The sequence below is a fragment of the Lepisosteus platostomus genome, chromosome 23, assembly GCF_059453375.1.
Source record: "Lepisosteus platostomus isolate fLepPlt1 chromosome 23, fLepPlt1.hap1, whole genome shotgun sequence".
NCBI lineage: Eukaryota > Metazoa > Chordata > Actinopteri > Semionotiformes > Lepisosteidae > Lepisosteus > Lepisosteus platostomus.
In genome coordinates this window covers 7215254-7236497 of record NC_142633.1, presented here as the reverse complement: position 1 = coordinate 7236497, position 21244 = coordinate 7215254, and the positions used below count along the sequence as shown (strand labels likewise).

The 21244-nt window shown below is 42.6% G+C and overlaps 2 protein-coding genes across 3 annotated transcripts; both read left to right on the top strand.

Moving 5' to 3' along the window:
• Window positions 1-1043: 1043 nt before the first annotated feature.
• pink1 (PTEN induced kinase 1) lies at window positions 1044-11708 on the top strand. Its single transcript, XM_088616846.1, has 8 exons — window positions 1044-1524; window positions 3245-3526; window positions 5647-5750; window positions 6222-6404; window positions 6539-6702; window positions 7253-7380; window positions 8197-8433; window positions 9507-11708. The coding sequence occupies exons 1-8, from the start codon at window positions 1165-1167 to the stop codon at window positions 9783-9785; spliced, it is 1737 nt and encodes a 578-aa protein (XP_088472972.1). The 5' UTR covers window positions 1044-1164; the 3' UTR covers window positions 9786-11708.
• A 481-nt stretch (window positions 11709-12189) lies between these two features.
• Window positions 12190-20725, top strand: agmat (agmatinase (putative)). Of its 2 annotated transcripts, none has more exons than XM_088616847.1 (7): window positions 12190-12931; window positions 14386-14588; window positions 15946-15994; window positions 17184-17379; window positions 18542-18724; window positions 19300-19384; window positions 20047-20725. In XM_088616847.1, the coding sequence occupies exons 1-7, from the start codon at window positions 12327-12329 to the stop codon at window positions 20118-20120; spliced, it is 1395 nt and encodes a 464-aa protein (XP_088472973.1). In that variant the 5' UTR covers window positions 12190-12326; the 3' UTR covers window positions 20121-20725. The 2 variants fall into 2 exon arrangements, with proteins under 2 accessions (XP_088472973.1, XP_088472974.1); XM_088616848.1 differs by having other exon boundaries at window positions 12195-12931; window positions 18545-18724.
• Window positions 20726-21244: the final 519 nt, after the last annotated feature.

Here is a 21244-nt window from a genome sequence, read left to right as displayed (position 1 = left end):
GGAGGAGAGCAGAGTGATGAAGCCAATTCAGAGATGGGGATTATTAGGAGTCCATAATTGGTAAGGGCCAATGGGAAATTTGGCCAGGACGAGTACACCCCTACTCTTTTCGAGAAACACCCTGGGAATTTTAATGACCACAGAGAGTCAGGACCTATACTGAGGGCATTAGAACCCACATAGACCTCAGGGTAAGCACCCCCTGCTAGTCCCACTAACACCTCAGCTTTCCCAGGAGGTCTCCCATCCAGGTACTGACCAGGCTTACACCTGCTGAGCTTCAGTGGGTTGCCAGTTGTGAGTTGCAGGATAGGACTGCTGAGTTTTGTGGATGTGATATCCACTCATTATTAAAAGGTAGGTTAGGTCCCCTTTTCAGGCCATCAAGACCCATGGGGAAGGGGGGGTGGGCAAGGGCCATCATTTTTCTCAACCATCTGACACTGGAGGTGGAGGTGATGTCAGCATCACGCTCTGGCTGGCCTATTACCTCCAGTACTCATTTGGAAAGCAGGCGGAGTGGACCTGGAGTGGACCTGGGAGCTGAGTGGAATTATGAAAAAAGCTACATCACTTGCCCCCACCTGGGACTGAACCCAGGACCTCCCGGTCCGGAGCTAGACGACCCATTATTAATAAAAGATTCAATCCATTAATACAAATTCATTTTCCATTTTACGGGAAAAATATTGCAACATATAACATGAAACTGCTAAAGTATAACTTTCATACTGAAGATAAAATTAAAGGTTTTTTTTCCAATTCTATCCAGAACACTATATATATACGTAACAAATGTGTCAGCGTTTCTTTCCCATTATCACAGAACACGCATAACTCTAACTCGTTATATGAATTGAAAAAATGTCCGTTTAATTGGTAAACACTATAAACAATTTTGAATGCGAACCTTGTTCTCAGACCGCTTTTGCAGGATATACTGTACACAGAGGAGGCATTAAGTAGGGGGCTGCGCGACCTGATAACGTTTTTCCGGTTGAGTTTCTCGCACATCCGGTCTGTGACGACTTCCGCATGTCTGCTGGCATGTTTACATCACGTGACCCCCTTGTTTATCACGGTTGTGCTGGGACGTTTGGAGGGGGTGTGAGGGAGAAAGGTGGTCACACGTTTTAGGCAAGAAGGGGGCTTTAACAGCCGACCATGTCGGTGAAGCTCGTCATTGCTCGTGGGCTGGAGCTGGGCCGGTCGGTGTTTCAGCAGGGTCTCCTGAAACCGGCTGCCCGGGTCGCTGCGAGGTTCAGAAGCGGCGGTGTCCGTCTGGGCCCGCCGGTCCGTACCGTCCAGCCTCAGACTTTCCTGCCTGCTCGTTACCGCTATTTCCGAGTGTCGCTGAGCGGCCTTGCTGCCCAGCTGCAGCGCCGGAGACTCGGCCGGCTTCCAGGAGGCGCCGGATCCCCCAGGACCAGAGCGGTGTTTCTGGCTTTCGGGCTGGGCCTCGGGCTCATCGAGCAGCAGCTGGAGGAGGACAGAAGGGACACGGCGACATGCCGAGAAATTCAGGTACAGCCCGGGTTGGAGAAACAAGTTTATATGGGCTGCGTAAGATGACAAAAGCTTGTGCAAAGCTAAGTTTAAGCTGCACCGCATTAAGTACTAATCATTATTGTCAAATAGGGACTCGTATTCTAATATGGTGACGGCCAAGAACCTCCAGGAAGCTTTTAAGACACGAGATTTTAAAGCTGCCCTTTAAACCGAAACCCACATTTAAGCTGGACCATCGTTGCTTTGCTTGGTCTGCTGTTTAATCTTCACGTCGCTGATCGGTTGACAGGTGACAGGTGTGAAGGTGTCAAGTTGCACTACACTGGTTTGACTGGGAGGGCCACTCGATATTTACTCAGTAGACACATTTGTGCAAATTAGCCTGTATCCAGAAGAACTAAAATCTGGAAGAACTAACAGCGAGAAAAAATATTATGAGGAGTGGTACTAAAAGGCTGCAGGAACAGCTACAAGTGCTAGTGAGGACCTAGGGGATACAGGTATCTCACCCAGATCCTGGCTTTAAAGAGGCCAGCATGTTGGCTTAACAGCATGGTGTGTGGTTTGTTACATGCTCCCACCATTCTTTAGGTACAGAAGTGCCTCCTGTTCTCAGTTTTAATTGGGTTCTCCAGTTTGGATTTCATTGTCTGTAAATCACTTGTTTTGTGCTGAATAATAATAAAAAATAATTCCTTACACTTGTATAGTGTTTTTTCTGGACACTCCACTCAAAGCGCTTTACAGGTAATGGGGACTCCCCTACACCACCATGTGGTGATGTGACAGCAGCCAGGGTGTGCCAGTACACCCCCCAACACACCAGCTCTCAGAGTGGAGGAGAACTGAGTGATGAAGCCAGTTCAGAGATGGGGATTATTAGGAGGTCATGATTGGTAAAGGCCCTGGGATTTTTAATGACTACAGAGAGTCAGGACCTCGGTTTAACGTCTCATCCGAAGGACGGCGCCTTTTTACAGTATAGTGTCCCCGTCACTATACCGGGGTAATAGGATCCACACAAACTGCAGGTTGAGCTCCCCCTGCTGGCCCCACTAACACGTCTTCCAGCAGCAACTGTAGTTTTTCCCGGGAGGTCTCCCATCCAGGTACTGGCCAGGCTCACACCTGCTGAGCTTCAGTGGGTTTGCCAGCTGTGAGTTGTAGGGTGAAATGGCTGCTGGCATGAATCTGCGGCTCGGGTTCCACCGAGATTTGAATTTGTATCACTGGATTCAGAGTCCAGAGTGCTTATCATTCCACCACAGAACTGTTGACTACATAATGTGCTACTGTACGTAGAGCGGCTCTTCATGTAGTGAGCAAGCATATATATACCTTATAGTTGGCAGGATGAGTGTATGCCATTCCAATGTACAGTATAGCAATATATAGCAATGGTATATTTTAATTTCTTTAATTCTTAATGCAAACTTTAATATCTGGTTCAGTGCTATGTGCTGTAAGTTATGGTTATATAGTCACCTATTTTTGTTGAAATTTTACAAGCTTCACTTGATGTTCCCTATAGAATTTAGTTAAGAATTTCAGAGGTGTTAGTCAAGATGACAATTTCCCCAGCACAAGTCCGTCTTGAGTGTGAAAACCTAATGTAGTGGTGATTTTTGTACATTGTCTTTTATATGTGCAGTGAACAGATTCTGTGTATTTGAAAAGAAATGGCAGTTAAGGTTTATTAATAGTGAACGATGTATTTTTTTTTAAAATTCCCAAGGCCTTGTTTGCCCAGAAGAAGACGGCACTGCAAAGCCCACTCAAGTCCTTCTCCTCGGGCTACAGGCTGGAAGACTACGTGTTTGGGAGGCAGGTTGGGAAGGGCTGCAATGCTGCTGTGTATGAGGCTACAACTCCTTTCGCTGTTCCGAGACGGGCTGGGCAGTGCTCCCTGGTGGTGCCGGATCCATCCGGAGAAGTGAGGCAGGAAGACTCGCTGTCTCTCCAGTGCCGTGCCACAGCTGAGTACCCCCTGGCAGTGAAGATGATGTGGAATATCGGGGTAGGTGGAATAAAAACATAGCTATATAGACATCATGTCACACCCTCTGTAGCCAGAGGGCGCTCCTACTTTGTCCTGTCTGTTGTTTCCGGTGCTTTGCTGTCTCTCTCTCTCTCTGGGGCTATATATTTCTGGGTCTTTCATTTACCTTTGCTCAGCATTGACATTCGGATGTCCTCAGACCCGCCTAGCACCAGGTCGCCCCACGCTGCTACCTGAGGGCATAGGTCTCTCTACGGCATTTCCTGAACAGCTGAGCTGAACAGCTGAGGTGGGGCTAACCCCCATCTCGCCGCTATGCACAGGGTCTATTTCACTCTCCTGTCATTCCACAGTTTGTCCTTTCCGACATCCGTGACACATCAGGTTGTGTATCAAGTTGTGCAGAAACCGGTAAAAGCCGTGAAAATGAAGTTGCACATTTTGAATGTGCCTACTGAGAGTCCCACCTGTGGTGTAAACATTTGCTTTGGTAAACAACAAATAGCAAGTTTCTAAGTAACGTAGTCCTATACACCTCCACGTGTTTGTCATGTTCGAATCTTTGCTTCTCGTCGTTCACATTTTGGGGCAGCACTGTGGCGCAGTGGTCAGCATTGCTGCCTCGTGGCGCAGGGGCTCTGGGTTCGGTTCCGAATCTGGGGTTGCTGTCTGTGTGGAGTTTTTTATGTTTTCCCCATGTTGGCATGGGTTTTCAAGGGGTTCTCTGGTTTCCACCCACAGTCAAAAGACATGCTGACAGGTTAATTGGCTTCTGGAAAAATTAGTCCTGGTGTGTGTGTTTCTGTCTGTGTGCCCTGCCTTGCGCCTGTTGCTTACTGGGATAGGCTCCAACTTGCCCACCACCCCTTACTGGATAAAGTGGTTAGAAGATAAGGGGATGTTCACGTTTTGACAATTTTCAAACATAGCAATTGAATCAATCTGGCATATAGTAGACAATGAGACTAATCTCTGATCTCATAAAGAAAACCTTTCCTCCGAACCCTGGTCTAATTGGGATAACTGGCATTTCTCCAGTCCAGCCACTTCCAGTGGCAGACTGCACATTTAAGGAAAGACCAAAACTGCTTTAGTGAACTGAATGTAACTGAATGTCTTAAATATATTTACACTGGGCACATACCTAACATGCATTTAAACAAACTCATCACAACTGTTTAAAATGAGAAAAAAATCAATTGTAAGCACTGTTTTAACAACATGGTGATCTGTAATGCTGTATATTGATTTTTATTTCCCTGGTTGTATTTTCAGATCTATTTTCCAGTGTGTTTTTAGAGTAGAAGTTTATTGTTAAACACATTAAATATTATTCAGCCAAAACGTGTTTTGTGATTAAATACATTAGTAGTGAATCTGAATTTATTTGGTTGCACCAGCAGTGTGTAAGTTCATTCCTTTGTTAACCAGTGAAGCCTCAGTGCAATATATTGGGCTTCATTTAGGTACAGCTCTGGTTTTATTCAAAAGTTAATAAACAACCTGAAAATTAACACTGGGACTGTTTCTCTTGTCCAGTATATAGTACTGGCAGCTTGTAGTCCTCCTATCTACAAAAGCATTTTAGTGCACACATTTATAAACGATAACCATAACAAATTATGTCAGTTACTATTGTGAAGTGAGGTTGAACTAAGCTAAGCAAGAACGGACACACAAAGGGTGAAACACTGCAAGAAGAATGAAGAAATGAACATCAGAACAATAAAGAAATATAAAAACTACACGAAAGTGGTCTGCAAACAGTTCAAGCTTGTATTGAAAAAAGATCAGCACTCCAACATTATACAAAATCCACTTTAGAGACATGCTATAAATTATATGTTGCGTTGCCAAGTTCTATCTGGAACATACATTGATTTAAAACAGGGGTTTCCAAACCAGATCCTGGACAGCCACAGTGTCGTCTGGTCTTCATTCCTTCATCTGGTCTGACTTCATTGACCTCAGGTTACCATGCTTTCTACAGCTGTGCTCATCAGTAGCTACATAACAAGATTCTGTGGAACTATGACCCTACATGACCTAGGTTGCAGACTCCATATTTAAGGATGTAAAAGGGCAGGTTTATATAGTACAGAAATGCTTGTTGAAGTGATATGTGCTGTCTGTTGCAGGCAGGGTCTTCCAGTGAATCCATCCTTAACTCCATGTGTCAGGAGCTGGTTCCTGCTAGCCCTCTGGCTATGAGAGGAGAGAAGGCAGCTGTTGTTTTGAATGGGTGAGCTGGAGGCTATGACTTTGTCTGTAATTCCATAGTTTCTGTAATTCTAAGAGATGTCTGCAATTTCAAAAGAAGACAAAAATGGTGCCTAACATTCATTCAAATATACTGTTTCATGTAATTCATACACATACAATTGTTTCATATAATTATTCAACTAACAACCAAGATTAGAAGTTGGAGAACAATCGCCATCAATGGAAAAATAAAGCTTGATTAATGTGATGAATGTAAGTAAGCTCCAGTTCAACATCCCCAGATTTGTTTAGTTAGATGAATGAATTAATAAGTGAAACTAAAACAGAAAACCCTAGGACTGTTCAAAATTTCAAAGCAAAGAGAAATAGGCAACATTGTCATTTTCCAGAGGTGGTTCTCTAGAGGGGAAAACCGTGCTGTATTTTTGTGCTTTCCTTTGTATTTTGACCCCATTTCTGTTCAATCATTATTGTTTCAAACCATGCACAGGCGGTTCGGCTCTGTGACAAAGAGGATGGCACCTCACCCCAATGTGATCCGGGTTTACCGAGCCTTCACAGCAGAGGTGCCCCTGCTGCCTGGCGCCCAAGAGGAGTACCCCGCTGTGCTGCCCACCAGGCTGAACCCAGCTGGAATGGGGCACAATCGGACCCTGTTCCTAGTGATGAAGAAGTGAGGGAATGTTTTGACTTTAAATCCGATGCAGTGCATTAAAATACTTATATTAGGAGCTACATTTAAGGCTCCTTTGTGCATTTTTATGCTGAAATAGATCATCAACAATATTTTGCTTTGTGTCTGTTCAGTTACCCTTGCACTTTGCGCCAGTTTTTGGAGGTGTCAGTCCCTGGGAATAGAGAAGGATCACTCATGATTCTTCAGCTGCTTGAAGGAGTGGATCATCTGAACAGACAAGGCATTGCCCATCGCGACCTCAAAACTGACAACATCCTCCTGGAGTTCGATTCAGGTTAGAAATAGTTTGGATACAATGGTGGAACAACCCCTCATTTAAAGTTCCCTGGTTAGCTGGCAGAATCATTTTGTTATCCAAACAGTGATTTTATGTTTTTTTAATTATCAGTGGTGGAAATAAGATTCAAAAGTCACTGCTAGTTCTATATTTGAATGTGATGAGCTGACGACCCTAAAAAATGTGTAGCTCATTTGATCAATATATTAAAATAATTGTGAAGAAATGTTCTGCAGCCAGTGTGAACTTGAATGTAATAGCAGTCTTGAATGCTTCCAACTGCTATTTAATAGTAGTTCTACCTTCACCCTAGAATAGGTTGTTAAAGTTTTAAGGTTTACCTGTATTCTATACTAGACTGTCAGTTTTTTATTTAAACGATCATTAATTTTTAAGTACACAGACCTGTATACATCTGCCATAATGGTGAATTTTATGGTTTTTAGAATTCATTTCTGTAGGCAAAGATACCAAAATGTAAATGCTTCCTGATCCCGATTTGTATTAATTGTTATTTTAATTCAGTTTTATTTGGTGCATTGTTTAGGTGGCTGTCCCCGCCTGGTGATTGCAGACTTTGGGTGCTGCCTGGCAGATGAGACCTGTGGCTTACAGCTGCCTTTTAATAGCCTGTGTGTGGACAGAGGGGGAAACGCCAGCCTCATGGCACCAGAAGTAAGCTTCTTAACAAAGTGTATTGAGGAGCAGTTACCTTTTTCCCCTGTCCTATTGTTTCTCACTTGTATCAGGAGGCCTGCTTAAAATTTTCCTTGCTAGCTGTCAGGTGATGTAGCTGGATTAGTTGGATTAAATAATGAGAGTGTGCTGTAAATAAATGCAGGTCTTCTGATTTTTTTCATATATTTCATGTCATTGCATTAGTAATATAAAGTGGCAACTTCTTTTTCTAGAAGTTTTAAAATTCTGTTAATCTAGAAATTATTATTTTTTTAATATTGTTAAGTGCAATGAAAAAATGAAATGTCTTTATGTATGCCTTCTAGCCCACAGTTGACAAAAATATTAGCGCTCCCATAACAAGATGTGAAACATTAGTGACAATCATTTATACAATAGCCAGTAAAACTCTATTCCTGGTTTGAGCTGGCAGTAAATTTCACAGTTTCTGTGCTACAAAACAGAAGAAAAATATTTGAAGAATATAGAAGAAATAGAAGAATATTATCTCAAACTGAAACAGAGGACAAATTCATATTTCTTATGTTTCAAAATTATTTTACAAACATATTTGAGCTTAAATGAGCACAAGAAAGAAAACATTTCAGAACAAAGAAGTGAAAGTTTTGTCTTCATTTCTTTTTGAATTACCACTACCCAGTTTGAAACATAAGATGGTTATTTTGTGAGTAGATATATAGAGTGTGACCTACAGATTATCATTGTGCTTTATATGAAATGAGCTGGGTCTTATTCTGAACTCTTACTGATATGAAATGTCAAAGTTCTCCTTCTCTTGATTGGAATGTTTAGGTTGCAACAGCTGTTCCTGGCCCTGGTGTGGTCATTGACTACAGCAAGGCGGACGCGTGGGCTGTAGGTGCCATCGCCTATGAGATCTGTGGGCAGCGTAATCCATTCTACATGCCTGGAGCAGAGGGGCTGGAGAGCAGGACCTACCAGGAGCAGCAGCTGCCTCCCCTGCCCAGCAGTATTCCTGCTGAGGTGCATCTGGTGGTGGGGTTGCTGCTGCGCAGGAACCCCAGAAAGGTGGGTGGCCCCAGTCCTTCAATCTCTGATCCATCAGGAAGCACCATGTTACTGGGATTTCACATTGAAGTTCGTCGATCATAATTTAAGATTGAAATTCTCATCGATACAAAAATAAGCATACAAGAAGTAGCAGTAAGGCAGTAATAAAATACAGATAATTTTATTACTACCTTACTGCTACTTTTTGTGCACTTATTTTTTTATTTAAGGTAGAATCCTTAAAGTTAAAGCCAACTCAAACTGACTTTTAATTCAGAAAAATGTATGACAACCAAATAATTAAGCAATCGGGTTGTCCCGATGTGGTCACGGCATGAGTGTCAAGCTCATAATTTTCAGAGGATTAAAAGTAGGAGTCCATTTAAAAAGTCAATATTAGTTATTTTACTTTTCTACTTAAGACCACATTAGAAGGATTTGTGAATCCGACATTAAAATTAACCCGGTGCCAAAATAATCTCTCCTAAGGAGACATCTAGTGACACCACGAAAATACCTTCTCACTTGGGATCAGTACTGTACTGCTCAGTAAGTGGTCAAGCTGTGTCCACAAAAAGAGAATCAAGGTTTGGGATTCAATGATTCCTCCAGTCCTCAGATTCAAAAATAGAAAGAGAGCAATACTCTGTGCACATAAAAACTTGCAGGAATATTTGAAAATATGTTGTTTTTTTTTTGCTCTGGTGCAAGCTTGGACACTTACAACTAGATTCTTCAATAGCTTCTATCCTCAAGCAGTGCGATTGGCGAACACATTTAGCCATGCCCCTCGGACCACACCTACACCATCTACCTCATTATGATTTCTTATTTATTGCACATCTCCAGTCATTGTTTACACCTCTGTATTGTTTACATTGTCTGCTGTTTGTATATTGTCTTGATGCACTTTGTGTTTTTACACTTATTTTAACAATTGAGAGACTTTCTGTTAGTAAGAAATCCATTGTACCAGTACATGTACTGGTTACATATGGCAATAAAATTCAAGTTCAAGCTTTCCTTGATTTTCTCTTCCACTGAAACTCCAGAGCTGTGCTTAAGTAACAGCTGTTTCCTCTCCCCTTCAGCGCCCGAGCGCTCGCGTGGCAGCCAACCTGCTGCACCTCTGCCACTGGGGTGGGAGACGGCTGCATCTGAACAGGGTCTGCAAGAAGGAGATGGCCGACTGGCTTCTCTATCAGTCGGCTGTCGCGCTCCTGAAGGGTCAATACTGCGGTGGGGACAGAGTTGAAGTAGGATTACAGAGGTGCTTCCTGGCCAACATTGACCTGGAGGAGCTAAGAATGGCACTGGGGTTCCTGCTCGCTTTAATTGAAGACTCCAAATCCCGTATCCTCTCAGATTAATTATATATATATTTTTAATCAATAGTGCTATAGCTGTTGCTTTGATTTTTGTGATCAGCACAAACATTATTAAGAGTTTATTCAGAGTTTCTATCCTTGTGCCACATTGGCAGGATGACGAGAACGTAAAGCACTATCAACATCTATGTGCCAGTGGGGCAGATTTTAAAAAGCTATTTAGTTACTAATGGCTTGCTGATGACTTGATCTGCTGTGACTTTAATTTAAAAGACTGAACTATCAAAAATAGTTTTGGTGTTCTGTAGTATAGAGTGGTGTAACAAAAACCTACTAGGTTTTTACTAGATTGAGACTGTGGTGATGATGATCAAGTGAAACACATAACAATAATGTTTCCACTAGCACAATTAGGTATATTGTAAAATTAACTATGAATTAAGAACACCTTTATGAAAGGTTCTTACATTAAATACAGCTTGTTTTCTTTTTGTTGTGGAAAATACAAAGCTATTGTGTTCAATGTACTCTCTTTACCTGCCCTACTATCTGATACAATCTAGGTTGTTGAATTATTGCACTAAACTTTGACAAAATATCTAGATTAAAAATCTTGGAATCCTTAACACTGCTTTTTAGTACGATGAAAATAAAATCAGTTGCACTAAAAAAAAAACCAATTAGTCATTTGATATTTGCTTAGCAAGTTTTCTTATTCTGGGCGACTTATGCTTTAATTCTCCCCAAATTCTGTTGGAAACCCAAATGGCTCCACACAGTATAAGCTGTTGAGCAAATTGTCTTGATCAACTGGAAAGGCAATTTATGTAATATTACTGTAGCATCACAATCATTGAGTTAGGCCTACACATTGTTTTCCAGCTGAGAATTTGAAATAGGCTTGCCATATTATGCACCTTTTATGATCAATTTAAGATTATAAGTAGATGACCTTAAAACAATAAGTGGATCAGACTGCTTCCATTCAGCCCATCCCTTTGGTAATCAGTAGCTAATTGATCCCAGGATTTCATCCAGCTGGTTTCCTGAAAGAGGCCAGCATATCAACTTCAGTAACATGGTTGGGGTAACTTGCTCCATGCTCTTACAGCCTTTTGTTAAAAGAAGTTTATCTCCTATTCTTGGTTTTAAATATACTTCACACAATTTCTGCTTGGTTCATATTTCACTGCTCATTTTAAAGATATCAGTTGGGTTGACTTTATCGGCGTCTTCAAGAAATTTGAATATTTGTATCTGATCTCCCTGATGTCCTCTCTGTTTAAGACCAAAATGGTTTAATTCCTAATTCCTTTAATTTTGTCAGATTTTGTATCAATTTCTGGCTTCAAATATTAATTGAAAGTGATTTGTTTCCTCAGCTTTTGATTGTTTAAAGAATAATATTTTGACATGGGGCAAAATACAATGCAGTTTTGCATCTTTATTCAATTGTGGTAGATCAGGATATAAATTTAAGAAGTTGCTGTTTATTTGTGTAGGCCCTAATACAGTTGCATATGCCTTCCCCAATGTGTAAGTTACTTTTAAGGACTCATGTTCAATGTGCAAGGTGGAATGTGGCACGTTTCAAGAATATGATGTTTTTGCTTTGTGGTCAGAAAGTTTTCCAATGAACTAAACTACAGACCACACTGGGATGCATGTAAGAAGCTGAGACTGTTGGGGGAAACAGTTGTGGTGACAATTCTTAGCAATTACAAGTGGGAGGAGTTTTGTAGAATCATACTTTTTGTGTTTCAGATAAGCTTATATTAAAGATGATCTGTCATATTGTGAATGTGCACTTTACATGATAGGAATACCTGCTCAAAATATCAAAGCTGTATTACAGTAGTCAATACAAAGTGGAAGATCTGTGCACCAACATTCATAGGTTATTTTTATTGTTGAGAGGAGATCTTTGTTTCTTTTATAGGAAATAAAATGTTATTGTATTCAAAATAGTATGTCTTTTTAAGTTTATAATGTGGGTTAATAATGGGGGTTTCTATTCTTCTTATGAAATTTCACACTGTATTGTAACAGAAGAGGCATTCACACTTTAATAGACAATGACAGAAACGCATGTCTACGATAACATTTTGACTGTAAAGGAATACTACATATAAATATATTAGTGTGATTTTTTTTTTAATTGTATAGAGATGTGTGCTCACATGAATAAATATACCCACTTTTCCTGTGTGGAAATATTTTAAGCCTAATATATACCACTGACCTCAGTTGAGCAATTTAACATTTTGACAGCTGTGAATTTATGGAAAAGCAGGCTTTATAATTAGAAAAGTTATAAACAATAGGAGCCCATAATGTCAGCCTAACTTTATATGGTTCCTAGCAGCTTCTTGATACAAAGGTCTAACTCCACTGATAGTTACAGAATCATTTTTTTTTTAATTTCCTTTGGTGTGGTCTGTGAGATAAGACTATTTTACTATTCTACAATCGTTTGTAACGTTAGATCGTTTACATTTTCTACAAACGCATCTAGAAATAATTGTATTTAAGAAGGTCTGTTTGTTGTAGACTCTTCTACGACAATGAGTGGTGTTCACATGTATGTTTAAAACGTTCCAGGTTGCGTTAGTAATTAACGATACAACAGAAGGGAAGATTAAGATACTACAGTGCAAAACAAGAACCTCTGCTGTGTACATCGAGAAATACATTTCCCATAAGTCTATGGGTAAGACTTCACTGGCCAAAGGGAGCCCTTATAGTATAAGTTCTACTCATTTTCAATTGTGCAGCAGCACGATTTTGAGGGGTCCACAACTTTCAGACCCGCACCTGCAAGCTTGCAAAATGTTCTCGTTTGTTAAACTTCTAAACCGTGCGAGCGCCAGGAAGAATTTCGGAACATTACTTTCCACACGCAGCAGTTGTGCTTTGGGAACCCGTGACTTCTCTGCTGGTTTGACAGCCAGCAGACATGTAGCCCCGGGCTGTGACGAAGCGCCCCTTCCTCGGAGCGCTGTCCAGGTGCCGTCCAGAAGGCTGTCCGGGAGTCGCTACAATGTTCCTCCGAGCGCGGAATTCGTTGCCAGACCGTCCGGCATTGCCACCATGTGTAAATTACCTTTCCAGCAGTCCGCAGAAGGGCTGGATGCCGCTTTCATTGGCGTCCCTATCGATACGGGCACCTCGAATCGTCCCGGAGCCAGGTGAGGACGGTCGGAGCGGACACACGCGTCAAAACTCCGGTGTCGTCTCTACTCTGGGATAGGGCACAGGAGGAGAACGGAGCGTGTCAACCATTAGCCAAAATTAGGAGAGTTATAACTTTGTATCAGTTAACGCTTAGTATAATTATACTCTACTCAGAAACCTTTTTTTTAATTGGTGTTTTTATTTTTCAAAGAACGAAAGCGGGCCGGACGAGTTGGAGCCTTTTGCTTGAGCGCAAACTTGTCCAGCTTTCTTTATATTCGTTTTCCAACAATAACAGTTTAAATACAGCAGGGTAGGAGGTTTTAATGGACACGATACAGTATGTACAGTATCAGTGCTTATGGAGCCGTTGCATTGCAAAGAGAATAATGACGTCTTTGTTTAATCCAAGGCTCTCGGAAAACAATTTAAAAAACACTTGTCAGCTGTGAAGATACAGTAAGTGAATTGAACATAGTTCTCACAGAGGATAGGTTTTTAAATTGTAATGGGTGGAGGAAAGGAATAATGTTTTGCTTTGAGTGAATTGTTGCTTATATCCTCACAAATATTTTGGGGGTAATTCTTTTGCAACAAATTTCTTTGTAGAATCTTTGTAGATTCAGAGTGGCTTCAGATAATCCAGTATATCTTAAAAAAATATTTTAGCAAAGTCGGGCATCCAGAGTAATGCAAGTACTTGGATTGAGCAGTTCAATTGGGTTACAATTAGTGGAGTACCACAGGTAACTGTGTTATAACAATATCACCACTCTTTTGTATTTATATAGATTGATCTACATTTTGTTTTCAGTAAAGTGTGGAATTTAAATGAAGGGGTGATGTGTTAAGATTGGACAAAGCTCTAGTAAGACTAGTTTGAATGTTATATAAAACGTTGGTCACCATGAGGCGGTAGTATAATGGTCAGCATCGCTGCCTCGCAGCCCTGGGGCCCCGAGTTCAGTTCCAGCTCTGGGCTGCTGTCTGTGTGGAGTGTGTGTGTTCTCCTTGTTCCTCCAGTTTCCTGCCGCAGCTGAAAAACATATTGGTAGGTTAACTGGCTTCTGGGAAAAGATAGGTGTGTGTTTGTAGGTACCCTACGGTGTACTGGCGTCCACCCAGTTGGAACCGCAAATGAACTGCTCTTACTGCTGCAGCCCCACTCGTCAGAGCCAAGCTGACTCCAGTGGAGTTTGCTGGAGTGCCTCAACTCCGCTCACTGGCAAGCTCACTGGCACCTAGCACGTCACAGGACTCCTTGTTGGGTGGCTGGCTGAGGAAGCCCTGGCAGAGTTGGGCTAGCTGTGAGGAAATCGAGGACACGGTCAGCTAATGGCCCAGCCTACCCTTTATACCAGCAACACACAAGCAGCCGGGCTTGACCTGCACTCCTACAGAACACGTGGTCTGACTCGATTTCATTGAAAAGCCTGCGCCAGAACTTTCTGTGCCCTCTTCCACCCAGGTTTGGACCACGTCAGATCAGGGCGGAGTCGGCCCTGTTGAGGCAATACTGTGGGGGCACAAGGGCAGCCCCCTACGAGTCGCTGATGGTGGCAGACATTGGCGATGTCAACGTCAACGTGTACGACCTGAAAGACACCTGCAAGAGGATTCGAGAGGCCTACAGGGAGATCATGGCTGCAGGCTGTGTTCCGCTGACGCTGGGTGAGAGATTGTGCCCGGCCCTTGCTTGCTCCTCCATGGGGGAGCTTTGGCCAGACTTAAGAGTGCCTCTGGCTTCCGTTTCAGTCCAGTTTACTGCCTCAGTACAGTCTTGTTGTTGCACAGTGCTTCACTCGCACAAAACAGAAGGTGTGCAGTTTGATTTCCTAGTCACAAATCGTACCCAGAATCGAAGAGTTGTTGTGCCAGCAACAAAAACGCCCAGGAAGCCGAGGGGAGAAAAACAATGGCTACCAGTTCTTCTTGACTGAATTTATTATGATAAAAAAATGTCAAAGGCTGTTGTTCTCTGTCGGGTGGTAAGTGCATTCTATTACATGACAGAGCAACTAATCCCTCAGCACATTGATAGGCTGATAGTCTATAAAAACCTTTACTCCCCTTTTCTGTTTGAGCAAGCTAATCTTAAACAAAAAGTTAAATCTTTAACTTGGTTTAAAAGCTTCTGCAGTCTAAAAAGTGTGGCTCAATGTACCCAGCAATTATTAACTAAAAGGCTCTTTACCCAACATTTTAGAGATAGATAAGACTTTATTAATCCCGTAGGGAGATTTTATAGCACAGTAATTTAGATTGGTTGTAGAAAACATTGTTTCATGTACAGTATATAGAATGTAGCCTATCTACAGTACCTTCTGTGGGTGACAGGTCCATCTCTTGCTGTGCTACAGATTTCTGGAATTTTATCACTTAGAATATCAGTGGTCACCTTCCCTGAACACTGAGCAGGACTCAGAAACTTCTTATGAAGGGCCTTTATTTAACTGATTCTGTGCGCCCTTTCGCTTTCTGACTCCATTCCAGTCCTTCGTTGTAATTGTGTAATACCGCTGTCGCCTCTCACTGTATGCTTTTCTTTCTTACTGTAAAGCACTTTGAGAAGCCACTTATAAAGATGCTATATAAAATAAAAGTATTACTATTACCATCATCATCCCGTGTAAAAGTAAAATGTGCATTAGAATGATGTACATGAATATATGTCATGTGCTTGGAGAACTTTTACTGGCTATGATACAATGGAAACTAATTTCTAAAGACAGGTTACCAATGAGAGGAGACCCTTGACCCTACAGTATTTAACATTTATCCCTGCAGTACCTTTTCTGCCAACACATGTCCAAAACTCAGAAGGATAGTGAGGTTTCACTGTCTGTATTCCTGCTTAAGATCAAGCAAGTTTGAGCCATTCTGTCCCACAGGAGGTTTCTGTTCCCCTGACTCCATCCTGCTCAGGCCTTCTTATTGCAGAAAATGCCTTCTTAGGAACGGATTTCCAGTTTTGTCCTCTTGCACATACTTCAGCCACCAACACAAGATCCTTGTTTGCTTCTTTCAGGCGGCGATCACACCATATCCTACCCAATCCTTCAAGCCGTTGCTGAAAAGTAAGTTTGAATTTCAGACTAACATGCTGTGACTCAGTGCCGATGCATGGCGAGGAGCCATTTGCCACTGAATGCAGGATGAATTAAATCACATCTGTGGTTCATCGAAAGTTGTTACTTTTCAATCTTCCATTAGAAAGTATGAACAATAAAATGCACAGAATTACACTGGAATATAAAACATCACAACTACTTCCTATCTCACTAAGACGAACAATACTTGCCATGGGTGCATTGCACCTGCTGTACCAGCATTTGACCTAATTTATTCCTGGTGCTTGTTAGCATATAAGTTTATGTTGCTGCACTCTTTAGTGAGCATACCTTTCAGTACTGAAAAAGAACCAAAAACGTTTAACTGCATTTTTAGAAGGAAATAATTGAATGCAATGAATTGAAAAAAGTAAAGGCCTCTTAAGTGCTATTTCCTCGTAGTTCTGCTGAAAATGCATTTTCAATCAAACGCTGCTACAAGTGCTATCACGATATTTTAACTGGTAAAGACAGAAACTGTATGTAACTGAACACGGAGTTTGCATTTCTTATATATCAGAAAATACTAGTACACAAAACATCTAATAAGGCTTTTTAAGGTAGAGCACCAAGCTAGTTTTGGATGTACTTTTGTTAAAGCAAGAATAAACTGCTAATATATAGACTTAAAGATGGCAAATACAGGTGAACAAGTTCAACTTCAGGTTCATTAAAAAGGCTCGGTAATTCTACCTTGATTCCATTTAGGAAAAGTGTGAAATTGTCATTCTGGTGCATGGTCCATACACCCATCAGATTTGCGGTGCAAAGACATCAGATACTGGAGAGAAGTGGCTTTACCAGTTCAGTCCTGATACTGGGGTTGTGAATTAATGAAATTCTATATTTGAACTCCTTCATCTGAGTTCCTTTAAACTACAAACACAAAGCAAATATCCTAACGTTTTGATAGGCAACGGATTTTAGCACTGGAGTGGTAGCTTTCTATGTACTTCTTTGCTGGCAGAATTATTTACAGGTTTTGTGCATCTTGGGACTAGTAGCGCTAAAAAGCCGATACGCTCAACCGGAAGATTTGTGGCCCTGGAATGTAAAAAAGGTGGAATTGAAGTTGTCCAATAAAATGACCAGCCTGGCTGGAGAGGTGAGTGACGCAGCGGTGTGACGGGCCGTGTTCTGCTCCCGTGTCGGCCAGGCACGGGCCAGTGGGCCTGATCCACGTGGACGCCCACGCCGACACCAGCGACGTGGTCCTGGGCGAGAAGATTGGCCACGGGACCCCCTTCCGGCGCTGCGTGGAAGAGGGGCTGCTGGACTGCGGCAGGGTGGCTCAGATCGGACTGCGGGGCTCGGCCTACTCGGCGGACGCTTACAGGTGGAACCGAGAACAGGTGGCCGTTGAGACCTGACGTGTGACCGTAACAGAAATTAGGAGCAAGTTCAAGTTTACTGTCATATAGGAACAGGTAATAGGTTTATTCCATGCTGAAAAAAAGAAGAAAGAAAACTCAACGTTTCGGCTGTGGAGCCTCACACCTGAAGAAGGCTCCATGGCAGACACGTTGTGTTTTCTTTCTTCTTTTTTTTCAACATTTTCATCTTCTAATTTTTTCACCTTAACTTGTTCCTTTGCAGCCTACACATGCTAACGCAGCTAACCACCTGAACTACTTATTGCCATATATACTTGAGTGCAGTGAGCCCCGATGAGCTCTGTTGGCAGAGCATGAGACTCATAATCTCAGGGTAGTGGGTTCGTGTCTCACGTCGGGCGCGAGGTTCTCTAATAACCCATACTGGGCAGCAGCAGTATAGGGTGGTGTTGGCGGCTGAGGATCACGTTTCTGTAACAACGGCAACAACACTCGCACTATCTGCGCGGAAGAAAGGTCTGGCAATCTACTTCTGTATGTTGTCGTGAAAACTATATGGATAGTGACAGGGGAATTATCCACAGGGTTGCCAGGAGTCGACACCGACTCAATGGCACTCATCCTGTCCCACTTGAGTGCAATGAAATGCTTACTTGTGTGTTTTACTCACGTGACAGATGGACATAACAAATGACATCACAATTCTTGGAGACAGGAACAGGGTAGCAGCTCTCATTTTAACCATTTTTAGATGGCAGTGAAATTCAGCAGCGGGAATATTCTGAGTTCAGTGCAAAACAGAGGGTGTAAGAGGGGGCAAGATTTAAGAGGTGGAGTTTAGGACTCTTTTGGCTCTGGGATAGAAGCTTGCAGGGGGTTCAGCCCATCAGAGCTCACCATCCTGTACAGTACATGAAACCTGGTTCGAAAACATCCCACTACATCCAGACAACCCCAGCGCTGCAAGGCCACAATACTAACTAGTGTGCCATCCGATTTGTTGAAACCGAGTGTAATAGGCGACGAGATGCAATACGTTAGTAGCCTAAATTATGTAATATTTCCTATTTCACAATCTGGTGTTGCTACCCGGTTTTCCTGCACGCCAGGGTGCAGATAGAGGGTTTCCAGGCACAGGCAAGTCCTGAATCCCGTGCCGCTTGGTTTGCGTGTGACCCAGCAGGGGTTCCGGGTGGTACCGGCTGAGGAGTGCTGGTCCAAGTCCCTGACGCCCCTCATGGCAGACATCAGACAGCAGGTGGGAGGAGGGCCCGTCTACCTCAGCTTTGACATTGATGCTCTAGATCCGGCCTTCGCCCCGGGGACTGGTACCCCCGAGATTGCTGGGCTCACCCCCATCCAGGTAGGCAGGCCGCTTCTGTTATTTCTCACCGTCGTCCTGATTTCCTCTGCTCGCTCGCACTTGCCCGATCAGCGGTATGCTTTTGTATCATGGGCATTTTTCTGAATTCAATAGGTAGCATCTTAGCAATTATTATTGCCGTTGTTCCTGTGCTTGTAAAGGCAGACGGGCGGTTCAGTTCAGCTGTGAAAGCCACTACCTCCGGCGCCTGCAGCTTTGCAGCCTGGAGAGCTACAGTATCAGATCTCCTGGATTTCGTTCTGCTCTCAGCTCTCGGACTCTCCACCCGGTTGGTTATTGGCTAGGGAGACAAAAACAACATGACCTCGCCTCGCCGATTGAACACGCTTCTAGGACTTTGTGAAAGGGGTAGACTGCAGCCATCGCACTGCAGTTCCATTTTCATCCGGCCTCTGGAAACGTTCCAACGCGAGCGGGAGGTCATGTTTCTCAGGGTCTGCTGTATCCAGTTGACTGCGGTCGGCTCTTCGGGTTTCCGGGTTTAGCTTTTTTGTGTGACAGCCCCCCCCGGGCAGCAGGAGGGGAGTCACAGGCCTTGTGGATGTCGCCGGCAGGCCCTGGAGATAATCCGCGGCTGCAGAGGACTGAGACTGGTGGGCTGCGACCTGGTGGAAGTGTCGCCTCCCTACGACACCACAGGTACGGGGCGTCACTCAGCACGGCTCTCGCGGCCGAGAGGAAGTCACAAAGATCTGAATAGTGGACAATGAACTTTTTTTTCTTCCTTTTGGTCTCCCTACTACATATTTATTTGTTTTTCCACCACATGTTGATTGTTCCTGTCGTCCACATTGTGTGGACTGTTGTACTGTGTGTGTCCCGAGAGATCAGCGCGATTAAGAAGTCCAATGTACGTGTACATATGGCAATGAACTACTCTACTACTACTCTTCTTTTAATAAGTCAAATAGATCAGTGAATCAGTTTTTTTAATGATTATGGCTCTCCCACCCCATCATACTGAAGGTAATAGTTAAATACTACTACTACTAATAGTATACAGGTGCCAATGCTGTTGTCCAGGCCACCATGACCCAGAACTGGATGAGCAGTTATTGAAAGTGATGATGATGCATATATTCATCTTTGATATAATCAGGATTTACGCAGTTACACAGTCCACCAACTGTGGCTCCCAGCTTGCATTCTGTATTGGAAGAGTGCTGGAATAGAGAAAAATGTCTACAAGAATGATTGAAGCTTCTGCTCCGATTTCAAAGCTTAAAATGACAGAAGGCTCTGGCCACGGGTATCATCTCCAAGCAGACTAACCATAAATCTTTGCTTTTTTCATCCCATAGGTAATACTGCTTTGACTGCTGCTAACCTCCTCTTTGAAATGATGTGCGTCCTCCCGAAAGTGAAATACTACTGAACTCTTTCTGTGACGTGATGAGAAACACCCTGCAGTCAATTTGTGTTTTTCTTTTTGGTGGGTTAACAAATTCACAGCAGTGGAATCTATATGTCTTAGAGTACAAAGTAGGTATTCTATAAAAAACGCATCTATTCTATACTAATCTCGATAAACAGCCTTAATTTCATTAAGACGTGCTGAAATCACTACCACATCTGATTCACATTTAAATTGAAATTTATGTCATGTCATTTGCCAAACCGCTTTATATCATACGGTGTCGCAGGAAGCCAGAGCCTGCCCGGCCAGCAATGAGCGCAAGGCAGGGTACACCCTGGACAGGACGCCAGTCCATCGCAGGGCAAGTGCAAGCCAATCATACATGGGGGGCAATTTGAAGGCCACGGTAAAGGCCAAGGCGGGAAATTTGGCCCACACACAGGGATAGCTCCCCTACTCTTATCGAGAAACGCCGGGGAATCTTTAATGAGCACTGAGAGTCAGGACCTCGCTTTAACAGTCTTATCCGAAAACAAATGTAATTTTTTTCTAATTGTTTTTGCGACTTGGGTGAGACTTTGTATTGAGACTATAGGAGGATGCATTAAATGAAAAGAGTTCGACAGCTGTGTCCATTTTATTTTCGCCCTGGAATTTACTGTACAGGCCATGTTGCCACAAATGTTTGCAATAACATACTGTGTCTGAAAAATGAAAATGCTACAATGAACAACTTTTTCTTAAATTGAAAAAAAAAAACAGATCTTTAGGAATGGCAAGATTGAGAAGACCTGAAATTGACTCATCAATTTTTTTTTTTAAATTTACTTTATTATACTTACCCAAACCTTGTTTCCCTTTGGTAGCAGAAACATGAAACTGTAAAGTGGAGGATTCAGTATTTTACAAGGTGGGTAGTCTACTATTAATATATGACAAGATTAGCTATCAGATTAATCAGATATTTCACTCTTATTTTACTGTGAAACATCCATCCTAAAACCCTTCTGAGGAAAAGAAAAACAATTTAATTAAAATAACTTCTGTTTCTTCCTCAAGAGCACAGACCGTCTCAAAATAACTTTTAAGCAGATGTTTTTGAAAATCTCTAAACTTATTTAGACTCCCAGGCCTTTCTGTGT

Coding starts and splice junctions, on each gene's coding strand:
- pink1 (XM_088616846.1), top strand. CDS start 1,165: ATGTCGGTGAAGCTCGTCATTGCTCGTGGGCTGGAGCTGGGCCGGTCG. Junction 5,751..6,221: donor GCAGCTGTTGTTTTGAATGG/GTGAGCTGGAGG, acceptor AACCATGCACAG/GCGGTTCGGCTCTGTGACAA. Junction 6,703..7,252: donor CCTCCTGGAGTTCGATTCAG/GTTAGAAATAGT, acceptor TGCATTGTTTAG/GTGGCTGTCCCCGCCTGGTG.
- agmat (XM_088616847.1), top strand. CDS start 12,327: ATGTTTAAAACGTTCCAGGTTGCGTTAGTAATTAACGATACAACAGAA. Junction 18,725..19,299: donor CTGGGCTCACCCCCATCCAG/GTAGGCAGGCCG, acceptor TGTCGCCGGCAG/GCCCTGGAGATAATCCGCGG. Junction 19,385..20,046: donor GCCTCCCTACGACACCACAG/GTACGGGGCGTC, acceptor TTCATCCCATAG/GTAATACTGCTTTGACTGCT.